The 18,671-nt window shown below is 35.6% G+C and overlaps 1 protein-coding gene across 3 annotated transcripts; it reads right to left on the reverse strand.

The window, feature by feature from the left end:
- Positions 1-1,618: 1,618 nt before the first annotated feature.
- On the reverse strand, positions 1,619-18,627 carry PHOT2 (phototropin 2). 3 transcript variants are annotated; one of them, XR_015812763.1, is made up of 22 exons: positions 17,836-18,626; positions 17,564-17,746; positions 17,355-17,446; positions 17,009-17,276; positions 16,158-16,374; positions 15,839-15,909; positions 15,306-15,412; positions 15,004-15,053; positions 14,797-14,901; positions 14,457-14,516; positions 8,138-8,227; positions 7,820-7,896; positions 7,068-7,152; positions 6,469-6,549; positions 5,641-5,744; positions 5,322-5,371; positions 4,372-4,478; positions 3,611-3,730; positions 2,911-2,962; positions 2,525-2,637; positions 2,277-2,365; positions 1,619-2,053 (listed from the first exon to the last, which is right to left on the reverse strand). XR_015812763.1 is itself a non-coding variant. In XM_088206210.1 (22 exons), exons 1-22 carry the CDS (start codon positions 18,300-18,302, stop codon positions 1,937-1,939), a joined length of 2,757 nt encoding a protein of 918 aa, XP_088062336.1. In that variant the 5' UTR covers positions 18,303-18,608; the 3' UTR covers positions 1,619-1,936. The 3 variants fall into 3 exon arrangements, 2 of the variants coding, with proteins under 2 accessions (XP_088062336.1, XP_088062337.1); XM_088206210.1 differs by lacking the exon at positions 2,277-2,365 and adding an exon at positions 2,136-2,276 and having other exon boundaries at positions 17,836-18,608; XM_088206211.1 differs by lacking the exons at positions 1,619-2,053; positions 2,277-2,365 and having other exon boundaries at positions 2,575-2,637; positions 3,606-3,730; positions 17,836-18,627.
- Between the last annotated feature and the right edge of the window lie 44 nt (positions 18,628-18,671).

Below are 18,671 nucleotides of genomic sequence, written 5' to 3' on the forward strand. Positions count from 1 at the left end.
TATTTAGCAATTTTGCGTATTTATTCTTTGAATTTTTTTCTTACTAAAATCACTACCAAATTTAATTTTTATCATTTTCTATTCCTTTGTTAGGAAATGATTTTTCAAGTGAATTTGTTTTTTGTTTAAGCATAGAGAGTGTATTATATTGTGGTAGAACATAATGACATTCATGCTTCTACCAAATCACCTACTTTCTTATTTGGGACATGGAGATCATTTATAATTACATCTTAAGTATCAAAACTCAAAATTTGAATAAAATTTTCATTCTAACTTTCTAATAATTATAATTTGTTATGCAAAAAAAGATGGCTTAGAGGTAGAATGATCTTCTTCAAACACGGTACTGTAAGGCATTTGTTGAAAGATAATTAAGTTAAAACCAAAATAAAGATTTTGTTTTGATACTAATTATTAGTTCAAGTATGTAAGTCAATTCAAAAATGGGGATTAATTAAAATTTGAAGATGTAAACAACTACAAGAAAAAAAGTAAGTAAAATAAGAGCGAAGTATTTAAACAAGTAAAACATAAATCACAACTTGTAATTCAAATACAATGTATAAATTTAAGAGAGTAAAAAAGAGGATTGCAAGTGTGGTTAATAGAGTTTTGACCACTATAATATGTTATTTAACTCTTTGCATGGAGTAGTAGCGATTCATTATGGCACATCACATAGCCTGCACTTTTGAAGTATATGGAAGTTGGAAGAAATTTTTTTGACCACTATAATATGTTATTTAACTCTTTGCATGGAGTAGTAGCGATTCATTATGGCACATCACATAGCCTGCACATTTCTCTATATGTGGAAATTGTATGACAAATTTCCACATGTTACATGGCTACATGGTCAAAAAAATTTCTTCCAACTTCCATATACTTCAAAAGATCTTTTTTAAAGTAAGCTACTCTTAAGCACTAAGAAGTACTAGTTCTAACAAATGGTAAGGGGGCATGAAAGCCAAATAGAGTCAATCGTATACGAATTAAGTGAAAATTTTAGCAGAATCACCCAAAAGAGATGAAAACTAGTAGGCACAAGTGGGTTAGGAAAATATAAAAAAGCATAGATAGAAATGTGAAGAAACTAAAACCGATTAAAATCTATTCATTTCTTATAATAACGACTTAATCATGACTATAAGATATAGCGCATTGATGAAAAAATACAAATGATACAATTAAAGGTTTTACATCCGCAGAATTGCGAAGTAGACGTTTTGGCATGGAAAAAATTGCATGTAGATAGTAATTAATCCATGATGAGACTTATATCCATTTATAAAACAAAATGGGTAAAAATTATATTTAAATTCTAAAATAATTACACGTATAATTCAATTAAGTATTTGAGTAACTCATAATTAAAAAATAAAAATATAATTTTATATTTTAAAATTAAAAATTAAAAATTTTAATGAAGTTAACTAAACCATACATAGAAAAGTACAAATTTATAGATAAATAATTAATATTAAAAATAGTCCTCATGGACTAAAACCAAAATGGCTTCTCTGTAAAAACAAAGGAAAAACCATTTGCGAATTACCGAACGCCTTGATTTAATTTTCGCCTCAACAGGATTTTTGACTTCTTTCTCGATCACAAATACAGCTAATCTCGTTCTTTTATTCAGAATATTTACTTTTACAAAACAAACGTAAGAGACAGATACAGATTACAGCATAGTATTATTACATACAAAAGAAATGTGAATTACCACACCTAAAGCATATTATATCTAAAAAGCACATGATACAAATTCCTGGGACAAGTTATCTTCTCAAACTGGTTAACGTCATATATATACCTATATTCCTTCTGGAATGGCCGGCCTCTTCTTGTTCAATTTGGGTGGATGTATCTTATATCTCATGGTTGTGACCCAAGTGCCACCAGACTTATAATATCAGCAAAATACTTAATTTTAGAATATATCCATATCCATGGAACTAACAAGCACGCCATCATCTTCCCACCCTACATCTTTGCCCTTCACATCTTTTCCAATTAATTTAAGAGGAGTCTCTAACGGTGGCGGCATCTGCACCAAAAAGGACATACAAGAAATACGCAAGTTCAAGAAGCAAATCAATATTGAGCAAAAATATGGGAAGTAGCACTACCATAGAGCGTATTAGAGGCCAATTAATTCCACGGAAGAAAGGATGTTGTTTAATTTCGTTTGCACCCATAATTGATCCTAAACGGCAGCTAGGATCTCGGTTCAATAATGCATTAATTAATTGCCTGGCTGCAAGACTAACCTGCAAAATAAAGGACTTCAAAATCAGCAGCTATCTTGATGAATGACTTCTGAACACTAAAATGTTAATTCTTGTGGCTTTAGCTTTGGCTGAAACCAAGGATAAAAGGCACCAAAACTTAGCATCACCAGAATGCTAGTTTTACCATCAATATATCAGCATCAATAAAATGAAATAATTCAACTTAAACAACAAGAACACAATTTAATGCACAAGTAGCAACTTGAATATTCAAAAAAAAAAATTACCGGGATGCTACTCGGAAATGTGAGATCTTTGTGCAAGATGTTGTAAAATGTTTTCTGCCTATTTTTTCCCCTAAAAGGTGTACGGCCATAGAGCATCTCATACAAAAGAATACCTGAACACCAATAACAAATGAATCCAAGCCAAGACTAGAAGCGACTAGCATAATTATCCATAACGACACCCAGCATTCAAGATCAAAAAGAAAATGCATTGACCTTCCATTGAAGTGAGAGAGAGAGAGAGAGAGAGAGAGAGAGATAGAGAGATAGAGAGAGAGAGAGAGAGAGAGGAGGTAAGGAAGAGAAGGAGAGAGAGAGAGAGTTAATTTAACTGCATCTTCACTCAATCAAATGAAAAAGCAATAGTATTGTTGCCATTTTCTTACCTAGAGCCCACCAATCAATAGCACTACTATGACCTGCACCAGTGATAATCTCCTGAAATCAAGTAAGTTATGAGAGCTCCAAAATGAAAAACATGGGGTAAAGAAGAAGTTAACGTGAAACATTTGACAATGAGTCCTGATTTTTAATCAAAACAAAAAAAAAAAATGGCTGGTGAAAACTAATACAGCAGCCAACATTATCGGAGCCAATATAATCTTTTGCTGAAATTTCCTAATACATAAAAATCCACCATTTCAACTTTCCATATCCACTTATTATAGTCTATAAATATTTTTCCAGCCACTACAAATTGTTTGTTGAATTTGGATTTTTCTTCAACCAGGACTTGTCTCGGATCCGCCAAAGCACACATTAAGTTGCAGTGGAAAAAATGACTGTATTTCTATGCATGATCTTGGATAGAGGCAAATAAATAGGAACGAGCATTTAAAACCTGTCTGAGCAGCCAACAATAAAAGAGTCCGAAATGGCCAAGAAGTATTGACTTTTTCCAATTCAAGCATGTTTTACTTCTATTGAATGAATGACATTAATTTCATACAGCATTAAAACATGTGCCAAACTTGTTCTGGAATTTAATTAGATATTGAAAAACTATACTTTTATCTGAAGCAATAATCTAGATGTTCAAAGAAATGTGATAATCATAAACATAAATGATTAACATATTCACCATACAGGCGCAATATATTCCTCGGTTCCAACGAACGAATTTGAATGAGTGTCTGGTTCTGCAACAAATATGGGTGGAGGTTGACTCCTAGATCTTCTTCTATTCGGTGCTGGAGGCTTTAATATCTGCATGGGGCAGACAAAATGATTAGAGTCCTATATATGGAGATCACATATCTCATTTTGCTAAAAGTACTACTGATCCAAACTTTTTGGGCCTAATGCACTGATCTTTAAGTTATTGATAATTTAAAATTTAAGTCTCTATATAAAATTCAACAATTACATATTCTTTTAATGTAAAATTAGAGTATTACAATATCCATCACCCGAATCCTTCACATCTTAATCAAGGTAGTACATCACAGATCCAAGCACGTATAAGGTCCAAGACCACATCAGCGGAATTTATGAGGCTGACATGTGCTCTGACATCATTTTAATATTCCCAGCACAATCACTGATCAAATTCAAATTGTTGCAGTAGGTATTTGAACTTTTATGTGTAACTTAACAATCATATAAATGTTTGATATAAGATTTGGCTATTATAACCATAAATAATCATTAAGTCAAGCTAAATCCGAGAAAAAAGAAATACATTCCCTTAATTGAGTAAAACACAAGTGGATTTCCATTCCGTATCATAGTCTCATAATTATTGACTAAATTATGATCTCAAGCACAAGTTTTTAAATGAAAGAATAATCTCATAAATCTTAACAATGAAAAAAATATGCTTTTCTGATAGGAACAGCATAACATACTTGGGGTTTGCAGGATGTCAAAAATGATAAATCAAAGTCAGTTAAGACAACATGCCCATCCTTCTGAAGCAAAATATTCTCAGGCTTCAGGTCCCGATAGACAATTCCTGTATGAATTCATCATAGAGTGGGGAAAAGAGGGTTAGAATTAGCACAGGACATAAGCAAGCCGTACCTATAATATAAAAAATGATTAAGCTATTCTCATTGAGAAATAAATAAGACAGAAAATGAGTAGCTCTTGCTGTATCATTTATATTCAATAATTATGAATGGTCATTTTAATTAGTAAAAGATATATGTTTGTATCATTAGAAAACTATTTCTTGTGTTTTTGGACAGCACTCCTTTCTCTTTGTGTTGACCAGAAGTCATATATTTATCTTCTCTTTCTATTAACCAAGTGGGTTCAGTGGTCAAGTAAGGATTTTGGGATCTGGGGTTCAATCTCCATGTTATAAAATGAAAATCCTTTCGTATTCCTCTTAGTTAACATAGCAGGCAGTGGCGGAGTGAATCCCAAATTAATATCTATATACCATGTACATATAAAATATTGATAGCCCTCTAATTTTTGTAAGATTAAGAATATATAACTAAATAAAACAAAAATTTCTGTAACCTCTTACTTTTCCCTAGTTTTTTCTTACATATGTTTTTCAAATGAAGTTATAGAAAATTATTAGTTAGGATAGTGAAATCATATAAACTGCAATTTATTTATTATAAAAAAGTAAAAATAATAGTTAAATACTATAAATAAATTAATATTAAATCTATTAATTAGAAAAAGGTGACAATTAGAGTTTACTGTACCGACCCATTTATTTTTTGACACATTTTTTTTCTTTTGTTCGCCACTTAAAAATTCTGTCTTTGGCACTGGTGGTAGGAATGGGGAAAAAGCTAATGAAGTGAATAAACTCTACATTTTCTACTGATCAGATTACCCAAACAATGAAGATATTCCAAGCCAATGACAACCTCTGCTGCATAGAACCTGGGGAAGTAATAACAGTGAAAAATGATAAAATTGTACATATACCAGGATTAATACTCAAAATTATGTAAACCTGCTTCTCAGTGACAAGTATTATGGGTCAGGAAAAAACCCAATGCTTGATACCATCAAAGAAATAAATAATGACTAAAAGCCAACCACATATGTTATGTTACAAATTGAGTTAAATTCCAAAATATGTGATTTTTGTATTCTGATGGGCAGAAGACTTACAATCTCTCAGTAATTTAAGGCAATAATTGGAATACCTGGCAGATTCCTCTTTAAATATTTTCATAGGCTGTCTGTCAAGCAACGCGAACAATTCTCCCCCAGGACAAAAGTCTGTTATCAAACAAACGTGCGTAGAAGTCTGAAGAGGTAAGGAAAAATCACTTACTTTAATTAGTATCTCTTGTCAGAACAAAAGAAAAGAGAAGACAAAGATCTTTGATGCAAGCATAAGTAGAAGCAAAAAAAAAAGTGAAAAATATATGAGAGGCAACACCTAAACGAGAGGGTTCAACTTCAAACAGAAAAGTGTTTAGACATTCTGATTGAATTTACTACTCTTAGGGTAATAATAGTTCTTGTATTTGGGCAAAGACTTCTTAGTTAGAGTTTTGCTCATCAATTATGAACTCAATTAACCAGTTAATATTCCATTTAAATCCTTCAGCACTTTTATGTGAAACTGCAACATATAGAACCCATCCCATAATACTAATGCAAGACATACCAAAATAGGCATGCGGTATGTGCAATATATCCTGTTTTATGGAAGGTGAGAACTCATGTTTATAACAAACAAATAATGGGTGAAAGCATAGAGCCTTTTGAGGACATAAAGAGAATAAAAGAAGATGCAAGAGATTTCTTTAAGCCATTTAGTATGTATCAGTAAAATGGACCAATATAACTCAAGAAAAAGGATTTTGCTAGAGGTAATAATGGAATTCCAGTTGCAGGTATCTGCTATGGTTAAAGAACTATAATACCTTAATCAGACATGCAGGCATGCTTATGTAGATAGTATTAAAAACACGCAATATTATTGAACAGAAAAAGAGACGTTATGGCAATGAAAATGAGAATACCTGAAAGGAAACATATAGTGTGGGAAGGAAAGGATGATCCAGTTGAGAAATAATTTCCCTCTCAATGCATGCACGATGAACCTGTACATCAATCAGTGGGATATTATTTTCCATAAAGAATTACTACGAACACTGATATTCTTCTCCACAAACCAAAACTGTTCTGGATGCTCAAAGCCCTTTTGGTTCAATGGCACCCTCCTCATTTCTGAAACTCAATGATGCAGTTCCAACCACCCTTACCATCCTGACCTAGCATTTGTGATCTGTGAATATTTATATATATATATATAGATAGAGAGAGAGAGAGAGAGAAGGAAGAGTTTATGGCTTCCACATGCAAATTAGAGTCTCACATGCAGGTGAGGCAAAGAGTTTCATGTGTGCTGCTTTATATGTTTAGTTTGTTTTGACTAAACCTCACAGTTTTTTGGATAATTGGCAAACTAGCAGAGCATTTCTTGCATATTAATTACCTTTCTGATCATATAAATAGATATAGAAATTCGCCTATATATAGACTTCCAGGGAAACTGACATGAAACAAAACAAAAATTTTACCTTGGAGAAGCAAATAATTTGTCCTTATATAGCAATACCTTGTTACGATTTAACATGACAGATTTCTCCATTGCCTTCATAGCATACAGTTCACCAGTTCCTTTTAGTTCAACCAAATGAACACTGCATCAGAAAAGAAAAAGAACAAGAGGTGATTTAGGTGAAGCTCAGGACGACTTATTTTAGTATTGAAAAGTAATAACTATAACATGGAGATGGTGAAGCTTAGAAAGAAGTAACAGGAATGTTGCTGAGCAGTCATAAAGCAATCATGCTAGGACACTGATGAATATGATAGTAGCATATATCAATGTAGATAAGTCAGGTAGTTCGAACAAGCTACAGAAGATACCTTTCTCTTATTTCTGTTACTATTGTGAATGTAAATAACAACCAATAACATAGAAGAAACCAGAAAGCAAGTTTCTCATAATAACAATGATTGAAAGGCACCATAATTAAGATTCTAAAGCTGCTCTCTCCACTATTGGAGGTTGAATGTGAGGAAGATTTTCAGAATGTAAATATACAAGTTCAAGCTTTGATGTTAAGAGAATATGTTACCACCTTTATTTAAAAGTAGCATAAAAAAACCAACTTTGAGAAAACAAGCGTTCATAGCAGATGGGTAATTATATATGTTGACAAGCTCTAATGTCAGCTTATGGAGGGAGACAAACCTAAAGCAACATTACTAAACTATCAGATCTCACTGTCAAATCCAGCAAAAATTTCTATGTGGAGTTACTTAAGTCAGTTAAACTATGCTTGAAATGTATGGAAATAGTACCTGCCAGTATCACCACAACCCAAGGGTTTTATGGGCTTGAAATTGTGTAGTCCAATTTTATCTCCACTTGCGCTTATCTAGAACGCTCAGGTCGATAAATTAGCCAGAGGGAGAGAGAGAGAAAGAGAAAGAGATAATTATACTAAGACTGCTCTGAGATGCAAACAGAGAGTCTACAGAGAAACTTTATACTGAGTCCAACAGACTGTAATCCCTGAAGTTTCAATTGCACCAAACAAAGTAAACATTCTAATAATAAGTTTGAATGGTATGCTATCAGATAAATTTAGAGCAGGATACTCGATCTGTAATTATTACCTTTTGCATTGCTATCCAGGAAGAGCTTTCCTTTCGGTGAGGCCGTGGGAAAACTGGTTGAGAATGGATTGCCCACAAGTCTTCTGGTCTCTGCAAAACAAATTAAATAAAGATTGCTTTAACTGTTCCCCAATGTACCGGCTGAAAATATAGCACTTTTCTTCAAAAGCGTAGTAATTTGTGTTCCTCTGCTGCAAAAATAAGAAGTAGCAATCAATAGTATTGAGTCAAACATCAACTATTGAAGATTGGTATTGTTCTCATAAAACTTCGATGATGCCTCTTTTTTTCTTCTTTAGAGAATATTAATATACACATATATTCTCTTAGTTGTTTCAAGTTGCCAATATTTGGAGGCTATTAAACTTAAGAAAATTTAAAACAATTGTAGAATGTACATATGTAGAAATATATATATACATGTATACTTACACTAGGGATAACTTAGTTTTTTTTCAAGTTGAAAGAACTGTTGGGTATTCTCTCCACTAACTTTTTAGCCTTTTGTTAGTACCTTTTTAATCGTTTTTGTTTTGGCCGAAGGCCTATATAATGGCACATTTGTGCCCATGAAATCACAAGGAAAATCAGAGGAATTCTCTTCTTTTCATAGAAACTTCTTCTTTTATTCTCTTCATGGTATCAGAGCAGCAACTCAGATCCAGAATCATTCACCATCCAACTCAAGCCAAAATGGCAATGGATGAGCAAAACTCCTCTCTCCCTGACGTTATCTCAGGTTTTTATAATCCAATGCCAATCTCACGTCGACTAAACACCCTCATTTGTCACTGGACACAGGCTGAATGGGAGTAATTATCTCCAATGCTCATCATCCGTCCTCATGTTCATCCGAGGAAAGCGTAGAGATGAATATCTTACAGGAGAAACCGTTCAACCATCAGCAGATGATCCAGGAGCCCGTTAGTGGAAGGTCGAAAACAACCTTGTAATGTCTTGGTTAGTCAACTCAATGACAACAGAGACTGGAGAGAACTTCTTACTGTATGAAACTGGGCATGACATCTGGGTGGTCGCACGCGAGTTCTACTCCAGCCGAGACAATACTTCAGCCATCTTTGAAATCGAGACTCACCAGCACGACTTGCGACAGGGAGAGCTCACCGTGACTCAATACTACAATGCACTTACTCGGAACTGGCAGCAGCTCGACGTCTTCGAAGAACATCGATGGAGCTGTTCCGAGGACTCCAAACTCTTCAAAACTCTCACTGAATGAAAAAGAGTTTTCAAATTCTTGATGGGTCTCAAGAAAATTTAGATGAAGTTCGTGGTTGCGTTCTAGGTACCAAACCGTTGCCAAGTCTCAAAGAAGTTTTCTCTGAAATCCATCAAGAAAAGAGTAGGAAGAAAATCATGATGGGGGATCCTTACTCTGGCCCGAACTCGACGGAGATGAGCTCTGCTCTTGCTGCTCAGAGGAAGTCGCTGCTAAGTGAATCCCAGCTTGCTGCGCTAAAACCCGAGCAGGCCTCTACTCTCGTCGGGCGTGCTTCTGAAATAGGAGGAAGGAAAGGGAGACCTTGATGTGACTATTGCAAAAAATCGGGTCACATTAGGGATAAGTATTGGAAATTACCTGGTAAACCAACAGATAAGAAGAATTACAAAAATGACACTTAGGGCAATATGGTAATTTCATAATCATCCCCTGCACCCATACCTACCAGAGCTCTCCTTTCAGTCCAGCTCAGAAGGAAGCTCTTCTACAAATGTTTTCTCAAAAAAGTATTCTCGGTAATGCATCCATTGCTCAGAGAGGTAATTACTCACTCAGTTTATCTGCTTACTCTGTGAAAAAGCAAATATGAATTATTGATTCAGGGGCATCCGATCATATGACCGGAGATATCACACTTCTTCATCAGTATAGTAAATGTAAGGATATTTTCTCCATCAAGATTGCCGATGGAACCAGTTCTAAAGTAGTAGGGGTTGGCTCAACCATTATATCACCAAATTTGATATTACAGTTTGTTCTTTATGTGCCTAATCTAAACTGCAATCTGCTATTTGTAAGCAAATTATGTAACGACATGAACTATGTTGTTAAATTTGACAGTAGTTCATGTGTTTTTCAGGACTTGACCACGAGGACGATGATTGGCAATGCTAAGAAGGAATCAGAACTTTATCTTCTACCAATCACAATCTCACCCCCATATGGACAAACTTCAAATGCAGTATGTGCTAACTCAGTATCTGTAGGATGTTCTAATGTTGACTAATCTATTATATTATGACATTATAGATTAGGATATCTAAACTTCATGTACTTAAAATAACTATTTCCTACTTTATTTAGAAATAAAAATTCAAATTTATTTTAATGTGAAGTATATCAATTCTCTAAACAAACCTATAATTCATATTCCAGTCTTGTTTACAAACCCTCAAAACCCTTTACATTAATTCATAGTGATGTTTGGGGACCAATACGGGTTAAAAATCTTACTAGCACAAAATGATTTGTCTCCTTTATTGATGATAACACTAGAGTAACTTGAGTCTATCTGATGAAAGAAAAATCTGATATTGGTCAAAAGGGTGTGAAGGTTTAACTTAGCTCGTTTGTAAAACTGAAAGTTGGTGTTAAACTCCCTAACCAGTTCCACGTAAGCGGCTACATCCACAACAAAGAAATTGGCTAGCCAATGGCATAGATCAATTTCAAAATGCCAATTATGATGTTGAGAGTGTCGAACGTTGGGTCATGGATGGATTTACCTGGAATAATGGGTAGTTTGCAGATTTCCTCATGTCGTACCTTTTTTAAATCATTTTTTAAATTAAGATATCCGTGGTGGTCTATTTCCGCTGGTTGGTGGATGGGTTATTCCAGCCGGACCTGAGCTCTCTTTGGGGCTCGTGCTAGAGTTTCTTCTTCTTCAGCGATCATACTAGAAGTAGGCAGTGGAGGGAATATTTTGCATCTAACCTAGGCAAATTGCTTACTGAACAAGGCATTATCCATCAAAGTCCTTGTCCTTACACTCTCCAACAGAATGCTGTAGCCGAAAGAAAAAATAGGCACATACTTGAAGTATCCCACTCACTTATTTTTACCACAAATGTCCCTAAATTTCTTTGGAGAGAGGCTATCCTCACTACGTAGATATCTTATCAACTGGATGCCCTCCCGTATACTTCAGTTCAAAACACCTTATGACTCTCTCTTTCAAGCCTTCCCAACATCACACATCCTTCACACAATTCTGTTTAAAGTCTTTGACTGATCTGCCTATGTTCACATTTACAGTCACTTTAGAGGGAAACTCAATCCTAGAGCCCTCAAATGTGTTTTTATCGGGTATTCTACTTCTCAAAAAGGTTACAAATGCTTTTGTCCAGTAACCCGCCAGTTCTATAACACTATGAATGTCACTTTTTTTGAAAACCGACTCTTTTATCCCACTCTTGATATTCAGGGAGAGACATCTGAAACTCAAGAATATCAATTGTGGGATGTGAATATACTTCCACTAACAGACTCCATTGACAACTTCAGAAAAAGAACATGTCCATAAAACCACCAAAGAACCTGAACCTACCACAGAGACTGATAGCAAATTATCTGCAGTTAGTAAGTTACGTGTATATACCAGGAGGAACAAAACTTAAGTTAAAGATAAAGTACCTGAACCAACTATACACTGTCATGACTCAACTCCTAGACCAAGCACCCAGAATAACACAGTTAATAAGATCTCTGACTAAACTGATGATATTAATTTACCTATTACTTTACGAAAGGGTGTTCGTTCTTGTACTATGCATCCCATACAGGATTATATCTCTTATGGCAAGCTGTCTTCAAAGTACCATGCACTTGTGAGTAAGTTTGACAATACTCTTCCTGAACCAAGAACAGTTCATGAAACTCTCAAGATTCCTGTATGGAATGCTGCTATCCAAGAAGAAATTTCAGCCCTTGAGAAAAATTGGACATGGGAGTTATCTGATCTACCTCCAGGGAAGGCTCCTGTAGGATGCAAGTGGATCTTCACTACTAAGTACAATTCTGATGGTAGTGTAAGCCGCTATAAAGCACGACTTGTCGCTAAAAGGTTTACTCAATCATATAGAATCGACTATCAAGAGACATTTGCTCCTGTTGCCAAGTACAATACAATTCGGGTATTATTCTCTTTGGTATCTAATCTTGATTGGCCTCTCTACCAACTTGATGTGAAAAATGTTTTCCTTAATGGTGATCTAGAGGAAGAAGTGTATATAGAAGTCCCACCTGAACTCGAAATGAATCTCCAAAAGGTGTGGAAACTAAAAAAGACATTGTATGGTCTCAAACAGTCTCCAAAGGCATGGTTTGACAGATTCACCAGGGCAGTGAAACATATGAGATATGAACAATGTCACTCCGATCACACTCTGTTTGTCAAGCATTGTACCAGATGAAGAAGAACTATGCTAATTGTCTATGTGGATGATATTATCCTAACAGGTGATCATAGTGAAGAAATTCAAAAATTGAAAGATTTTCTATCTAGAGAATTTGAAATAAAAAACCTTGGGATACTCAAGTATTTTCTTGGAATTGAAGTTGGCAGATCCAAGAAGGGAATTTCTATATATCAGCGGAAGTACATCTTAGATCTCCTAGATGAGGCAAGTATGCTTGGTTGTAAACCTACAGAGATTCATATGGAAATAAATGCTAAACTTGGTTCCAAAAATGACAGTAAACCTGTTGATAAAGAGAGGTATCAAAGACTTGTAAGCAAACTTATCCACTTGGCTCACAAAAGACCTGACATCAGTTTTGCTGTTAGTCTGTGAGTCAGTTCATGTCTCAACCTACTGAAAAACACATGAGTGCTGTCTATCGTATTCTGAGATATCTAAAGATGACACCTGATCAGGGATTATTCTTTCAGAAAACTATGATCAGAGATATTGAGATTATATTGATGCTGATTGGGCTAGATCTATGAAAGATAAGAGATCCACATCTGGTTATTGCTCTTATGTTTGGGGTAATTTAGTCACTTGGCGCAGCAAGAAACAATCTATTGTGTCAAGGAGCAGCGCTGAATCTGAATTACGATCACTTGCACATGGCATATGTGAAGGAGTATGGTTTAAAAAGATCCTACTTGAACTAAGATTTTCTGCTCCCACTGCAATGAGGATCTGGTGTGACAATCAATCAATTATTAGCATGGCCAAGAATCCTGTCCACCATGACAGAACTAAACATGTTGAGATTGATCGTCACTTCATTAGAGAGAAAATTGAAAGTCAAGATGTATCACTTCTATACATTCCGACAAATCAACAAACTGCAGACATACTCACCAAAGCTCTATCAGAAAGGGAGTTCAATAATCTTGTATCTAATATAGGGTTACTTAATATTTATGTAACCTAAATTGAGGGGGAGTGTAGAATGTACATATGTAGGAATGTATATATACATGTATACTTATACTAGGAATAACTTAGTTTTTTCTCAAGTTGTTAGGACAGCTGATATTGTTAGGACAGTTGGGTATTCTCTCCACTAATTTTTTAGCCTTTTGTTAGTACCTTTTTAAACATTTTTGTCTTGGCAGAAGACCGATATAATGGCACATTTGTACCCATGAAATCACAAGGAAAATCAGAGGAATTCTCCTCTTTTCACATAAACTTCTTCCTTTATTCTTTTCAACAATGATAAGTAAACTAGAAGATTGAATCATTTTCAAATAGGTCTAGGAAAAGTCTTGAAGCAATTTTAATGTCTTAAGTTGTTTATTGGTTCTAAAGATTAAACAGAAAAGCTATAGGGATCAATTAATTGCTCAGAATGACATATGCGGCCATAAGTCTAAAAAAGTTCATTGCCCTCATTCCTCATGTTACCTTCGGGTCTATTGGTGAGAGAGTAATAGCAGAGTTCTAGAGGGAGTCAGTCTGTAATATTGATGGTTTAAGAGGTCAATGCTTTCAAACTTAAGTATTTCTACAGAGGCTATGCTCTCATTCATCTGGAAGATCTTGGGGGTAACTCACTGATTTTGTTATATGATTCTATTTTATAAGGTTGCGTCTTTTATACTTAGCTGGCACGGCTGTTAATATGACAATTTTTTCCTCAAAGCAAAAGATTAAACAGAACAATCATGGAATTTTTTTCAAGTGGCATCCTACTTTCTACAGAGAATGGGACGAAAAGAAGGTAGATGGTTGACTAGGTCCAGTCCCATTGCTGCATGTGCTAAATAATTTGAGCCCAGTTCTATTATCATATTCTACCATACACGCAGAATAGTGGGAAGAAGAAAGAGTACCTTACCAAATTCGCATCAGGAAGTTCTCTAACAGCTTCATCAACATTTTCTGCAGTAGCTTTAACCTGAAAGAAGAGGATCAAATGTCAAAGCATCAAAGCCTGAGAAGAAAAGGAGCCATCTACCAAGTAAATATATAAATTGTAAACATTTTAGAAAATTTCCGGTATAAAAAGATGCACAGACATAACATTGAAGCATTCACATTCTTTAATCCCCTTAAAACTTAGGCACATCGGTGTCAAGTTAAAATAAGCAGGCAGATGCTAAGTCGACATTTAGATATGGAAATTATGGGTTAAAATGATAGTTGTATTTCATAGAGAATTTGAAAATATTGCCTACCAATTTGGCACTTTGCTGCTCTGTTTTTTCAGAGAGTCGGTTTCGAAGAGGTTCAACATGATCACTGCCATCAAGTTGGACACCAATGAAATATTGAAGCTCACCCTAGCAAAAACAAGGAAAGCAACAATAAGGGTTCCATTTGAATTCGCAACAATGTCCTCTTGAAATGGAGACAGCCATCTGAAATAAGCATTGTAGTACTACCTTCTGATCACGCATGGGTTGCAAATGGAATAAGTTCCAGAATTTCTTTCCTGCAAATCATTATAATCAGCGATCGACATTAGAAACATAAATCAAATGTAACATCTTCATAAGCTTTATTTGGTCTTAAAGGAAAACATACGTTATAATGAAAGAGAAAAAGATGTTATAGAACTCTTAACTAATTCCCGACTTTTTTTTACACAAAGCATTGAGAAACTTGGGTTAAATAATGGTGTAAATGAGCCGAACATAATTTTTCAATAATTCATATCATGCAAGCAGTGTAAGGATCTACAAACCACTCTTAGTGTAGTTGATCAGCTGAACAGTGATTTCCCTTTGTTCTCTGATAGCATCTCTTATCTTTGAGACAGTAGCTTGATCGGTTTCGGGGCCCTGGAGAAATCTGCAAAAAAAAAATTTACTCTGCTGTTTTCATTTGATCCATATAACAGTCAAGCACCAAAACTTATGGACGAGGTGACCAAACTTTACTATTGTATTTTAAATTTCAATTCTGGTTTTTATTTAAAAAGACGTGACTGCATAGACTTAATGTGGAAAAGGATAAAGAACAACCCTGATGCAATCTGGATATAACAGAGGCAACAACCCCAGAAATAATGCCTCTAAAGTAATCATTTTCATGTCACCCACACTATGGGGCACCCTAAAAAGGGAATAACAATAACATCAATACATGGAAGAACTTTAAAAGCATTCATATACTCAATATAAGATTCTTGCAATTCAACCACCACATGTAGAATAACATGGGTCTTCCTAGATACATGCAAAAGTCAGCAAAGTAGCAACAAGTTGAATATCATACCGACAGTTTCTTCCCAAAATTTCTTCGCGTGTGTACTCTGTCAATTCAAGAAAGGTATCAGATGCAAATATCTGCAAAAAATTTGACATTTATGTTAATTATTGCAGATGTACGCTGCACCAGTCCATGATTTCAACATACTTTACGACATGATGGATGAAAGTGTCATCAAGGTAAAATTCTAAAGAACTGCAGACAAGATACTAAAACTGGTTAAGGAATTAAGATCAGTAATCGAGCCTACGTAATATATATGCTCAATAATTTTGCATGAGATATGTTCAGAAAAATCTTATATGTCTTTAAGGCATTATCTTACAATAGGATTATCAGGAAGCCTTGGATCAGTGATCACAAAGTTCTTCTCGATCCGCTCCAAAGTGGTTGCTAGATCAATCCCTTGGCGTATATCTCTTTCTCTTTCAGAACGCTCCCAACTGTCGGAATGTTCTATATCTCTTGTCATCAAAATTTCTGGTTCAATTTTTGGTTGTTTTTCCTGCTTTGGAGCATAACTCATAGACTTGCTTTTAAACCTGCAAGGAATTACCCAACTCACAGCATAAAGTATTACACAAATTTAGAAATCATATACATGTGGTAAATATTTTCGTTTGTAACCTTGAGACTTAAACATCTAGGCACAAGAAGCCCATTGCTGATTATATCCTTGGTTAATTATCCATTCCTGCTTTTGAGCTTAAGCTTGGAATTTAGACGGATCAAATTGCTAAGGTGAATAATGGGTTAGCACTAAATCAATCTGTGGCAAATTGATACACCTATTTTCGTCATTATCAAAAAGAAGTAGGAAATAAATGGAGCCCAAGTTTTCCAAAGTGCAGTCTGTTGCGTTGTTGGCAAGGGTCAATACCATATTACGTCTATAGGAAGGATATTTGAGTTCAGAGAAAAACATGGATTTTGATCTGATCCTAGCAGCGGTAACGGAACCATTCAGTTGAAAAGGGAAGGAAGTAGAAAATAGTGTTGTTATTGAGGACAATTGAAAAGTTTGGTATGAAAAGCATGCATGTGACCCAAGTATATGGTGAATGGTGATGAAAAATTGGTGAGAGGTCCAGTTAGTGGAGAAGTGAAATAATCCATCAAGAAAATGCTGAATTAATCAGAAAAGAGAAATGGAAAAATCAAACTGCCGAGACTGACCCCATTAGGGAAATGCGCGCGGAATTTCTTGATTTCTTTGCTGAATCGTGTAAACAAGTTGAGGAGTCTAACAGAGGAGTTTGAGTGGCTGGCATGGGGAGACTATCGAGCTGAGCAGAGTTAGGCAGCACATAATCAAGGTTGAATTTCTCCAGCTCTTCATGCCTGCTAAGGGCATCATGACTTACAGTCCTTGTATGAGATCGAGGGTGCTTTATAGTTTGTACAACCTCCGTGATGGAACCCAAAGCCTCCTCCTTCTGACGAGCTGATAAATCAAAAAAGAAGTGAGCATGACTATAAAATAGAGAGCAAAATAAAATAGTAAACAAGAAAGCAAGAATACCATCATAGCGAATTAAAGACTTGGGCAACCCATTTGGCCTCAATGCGTTATCATTTACACCTTCGGTGTACTTGCTTACCTCCACCTGCATTCTGCACAAGATCCAGATGTTGACGATGCATAAGAGGAAGTCAAATTCGTTAACAGAATGAAGATGAAAATGGGGGGGAGGGAGAGAGAGAGAGAGAGAGAGAGAGTGAGAGAGAGACCCAATGAACTTGATGGTGTTGCCTTGATCGTCTTTGATGGGGGTGACAGTGAGGAGATTCCAGAAAGGAGTTCCATCCTTTTTGTAGTTCAACAGCCTGCCGCAGTAGCTTCTCCCATTCTTTACGGCTTCTCTGATCTTGTTCACCTCTCGCTGGTCTGTCTCTGGTCCCTGAAGAAATCGGCTGCATTACACATACATGAAAAAAATTACTCTCAATTTATGAGCTATGTGTACACAAAAACAAAATACAGGTAAATATGCGTTGCGTACCAGTTCCTTCCAATAACCTCCTTGGAAGAGTAACCAGTCATGGTGAAAAAACCAGTGCTAGCATACATTATAGGGCAGTCTGGTTTAGTAGCGTCTGATACAACAAATGTTTGCTGAAGATTTGCCAAAGCATCCTTTAGCTCCTGCGATACTCTTGGAAATGCACCTGAATCTCTCCCAAAATTGGATTCATCTGACGTTCTCGTTGACTCCCCTGCAAATCTCTCCGATAATGCCCTAAAATCCGACTTCACAACCACTCCCCATTCTGCAGTCCTCTCCTCTATACTTGCTCCTGTTAAACTATCATCACACGGCGCTCTCTTAGAATCATTCAACCTCTTACCTGCATCAAATGCCATCCACTTGTTCCCACTAGGAACTTCCTCTACTTGATGACTAGCTGTTGCTTCAAGTTCACCACCAGGATTAGCCTCTGCAGATGATTTTGAACTCGGTGTATCCATCTCCAAAAGATTATCTCCCTGTCCACTTCACTTGAACTAAGCAGAGTGAACGAGAATTTCATCCATTACAGCTCATTCCAGGTATCGGCTCTGGAAAGAAAGGAAAAGAAATTTTGAATGGATGTAAATTGAAGCCCGTAAGAAATAGAAAGAGTGGTGAAGAGCAGGGCGTTTTTTGAATTTTGACAGGTTGAGATCAAAAATGATTTTTCATGAAAGAAAAATGTGTGTCCGTGTCTGTGTGTGTGTATATATATTTGTAGATGTAAAGAAAACTGAAGAAATGGTTGGAAAAACTTATCACACTTTTGAGGCTACGAATACACAATATAGCATTTTTCTTCTTTCTTGTAATAGTAACAGCGCAGG

Source organism: Carica papaya, chromosome 6, assembly GCF_054855325.1.
Source record: "Carica papaya isolate Zhongbai chromosome 6, ASM5485532v1, whole genome shotgun sequence".
In the NCBI taxonomy this organism is placed as follows: domain Eukaryota; kingdom Viridiplantae; phylum Streptophyta; class Magnoliopsida; order Brassicales; family Caricaceae; genus Carica; species Carica papaya.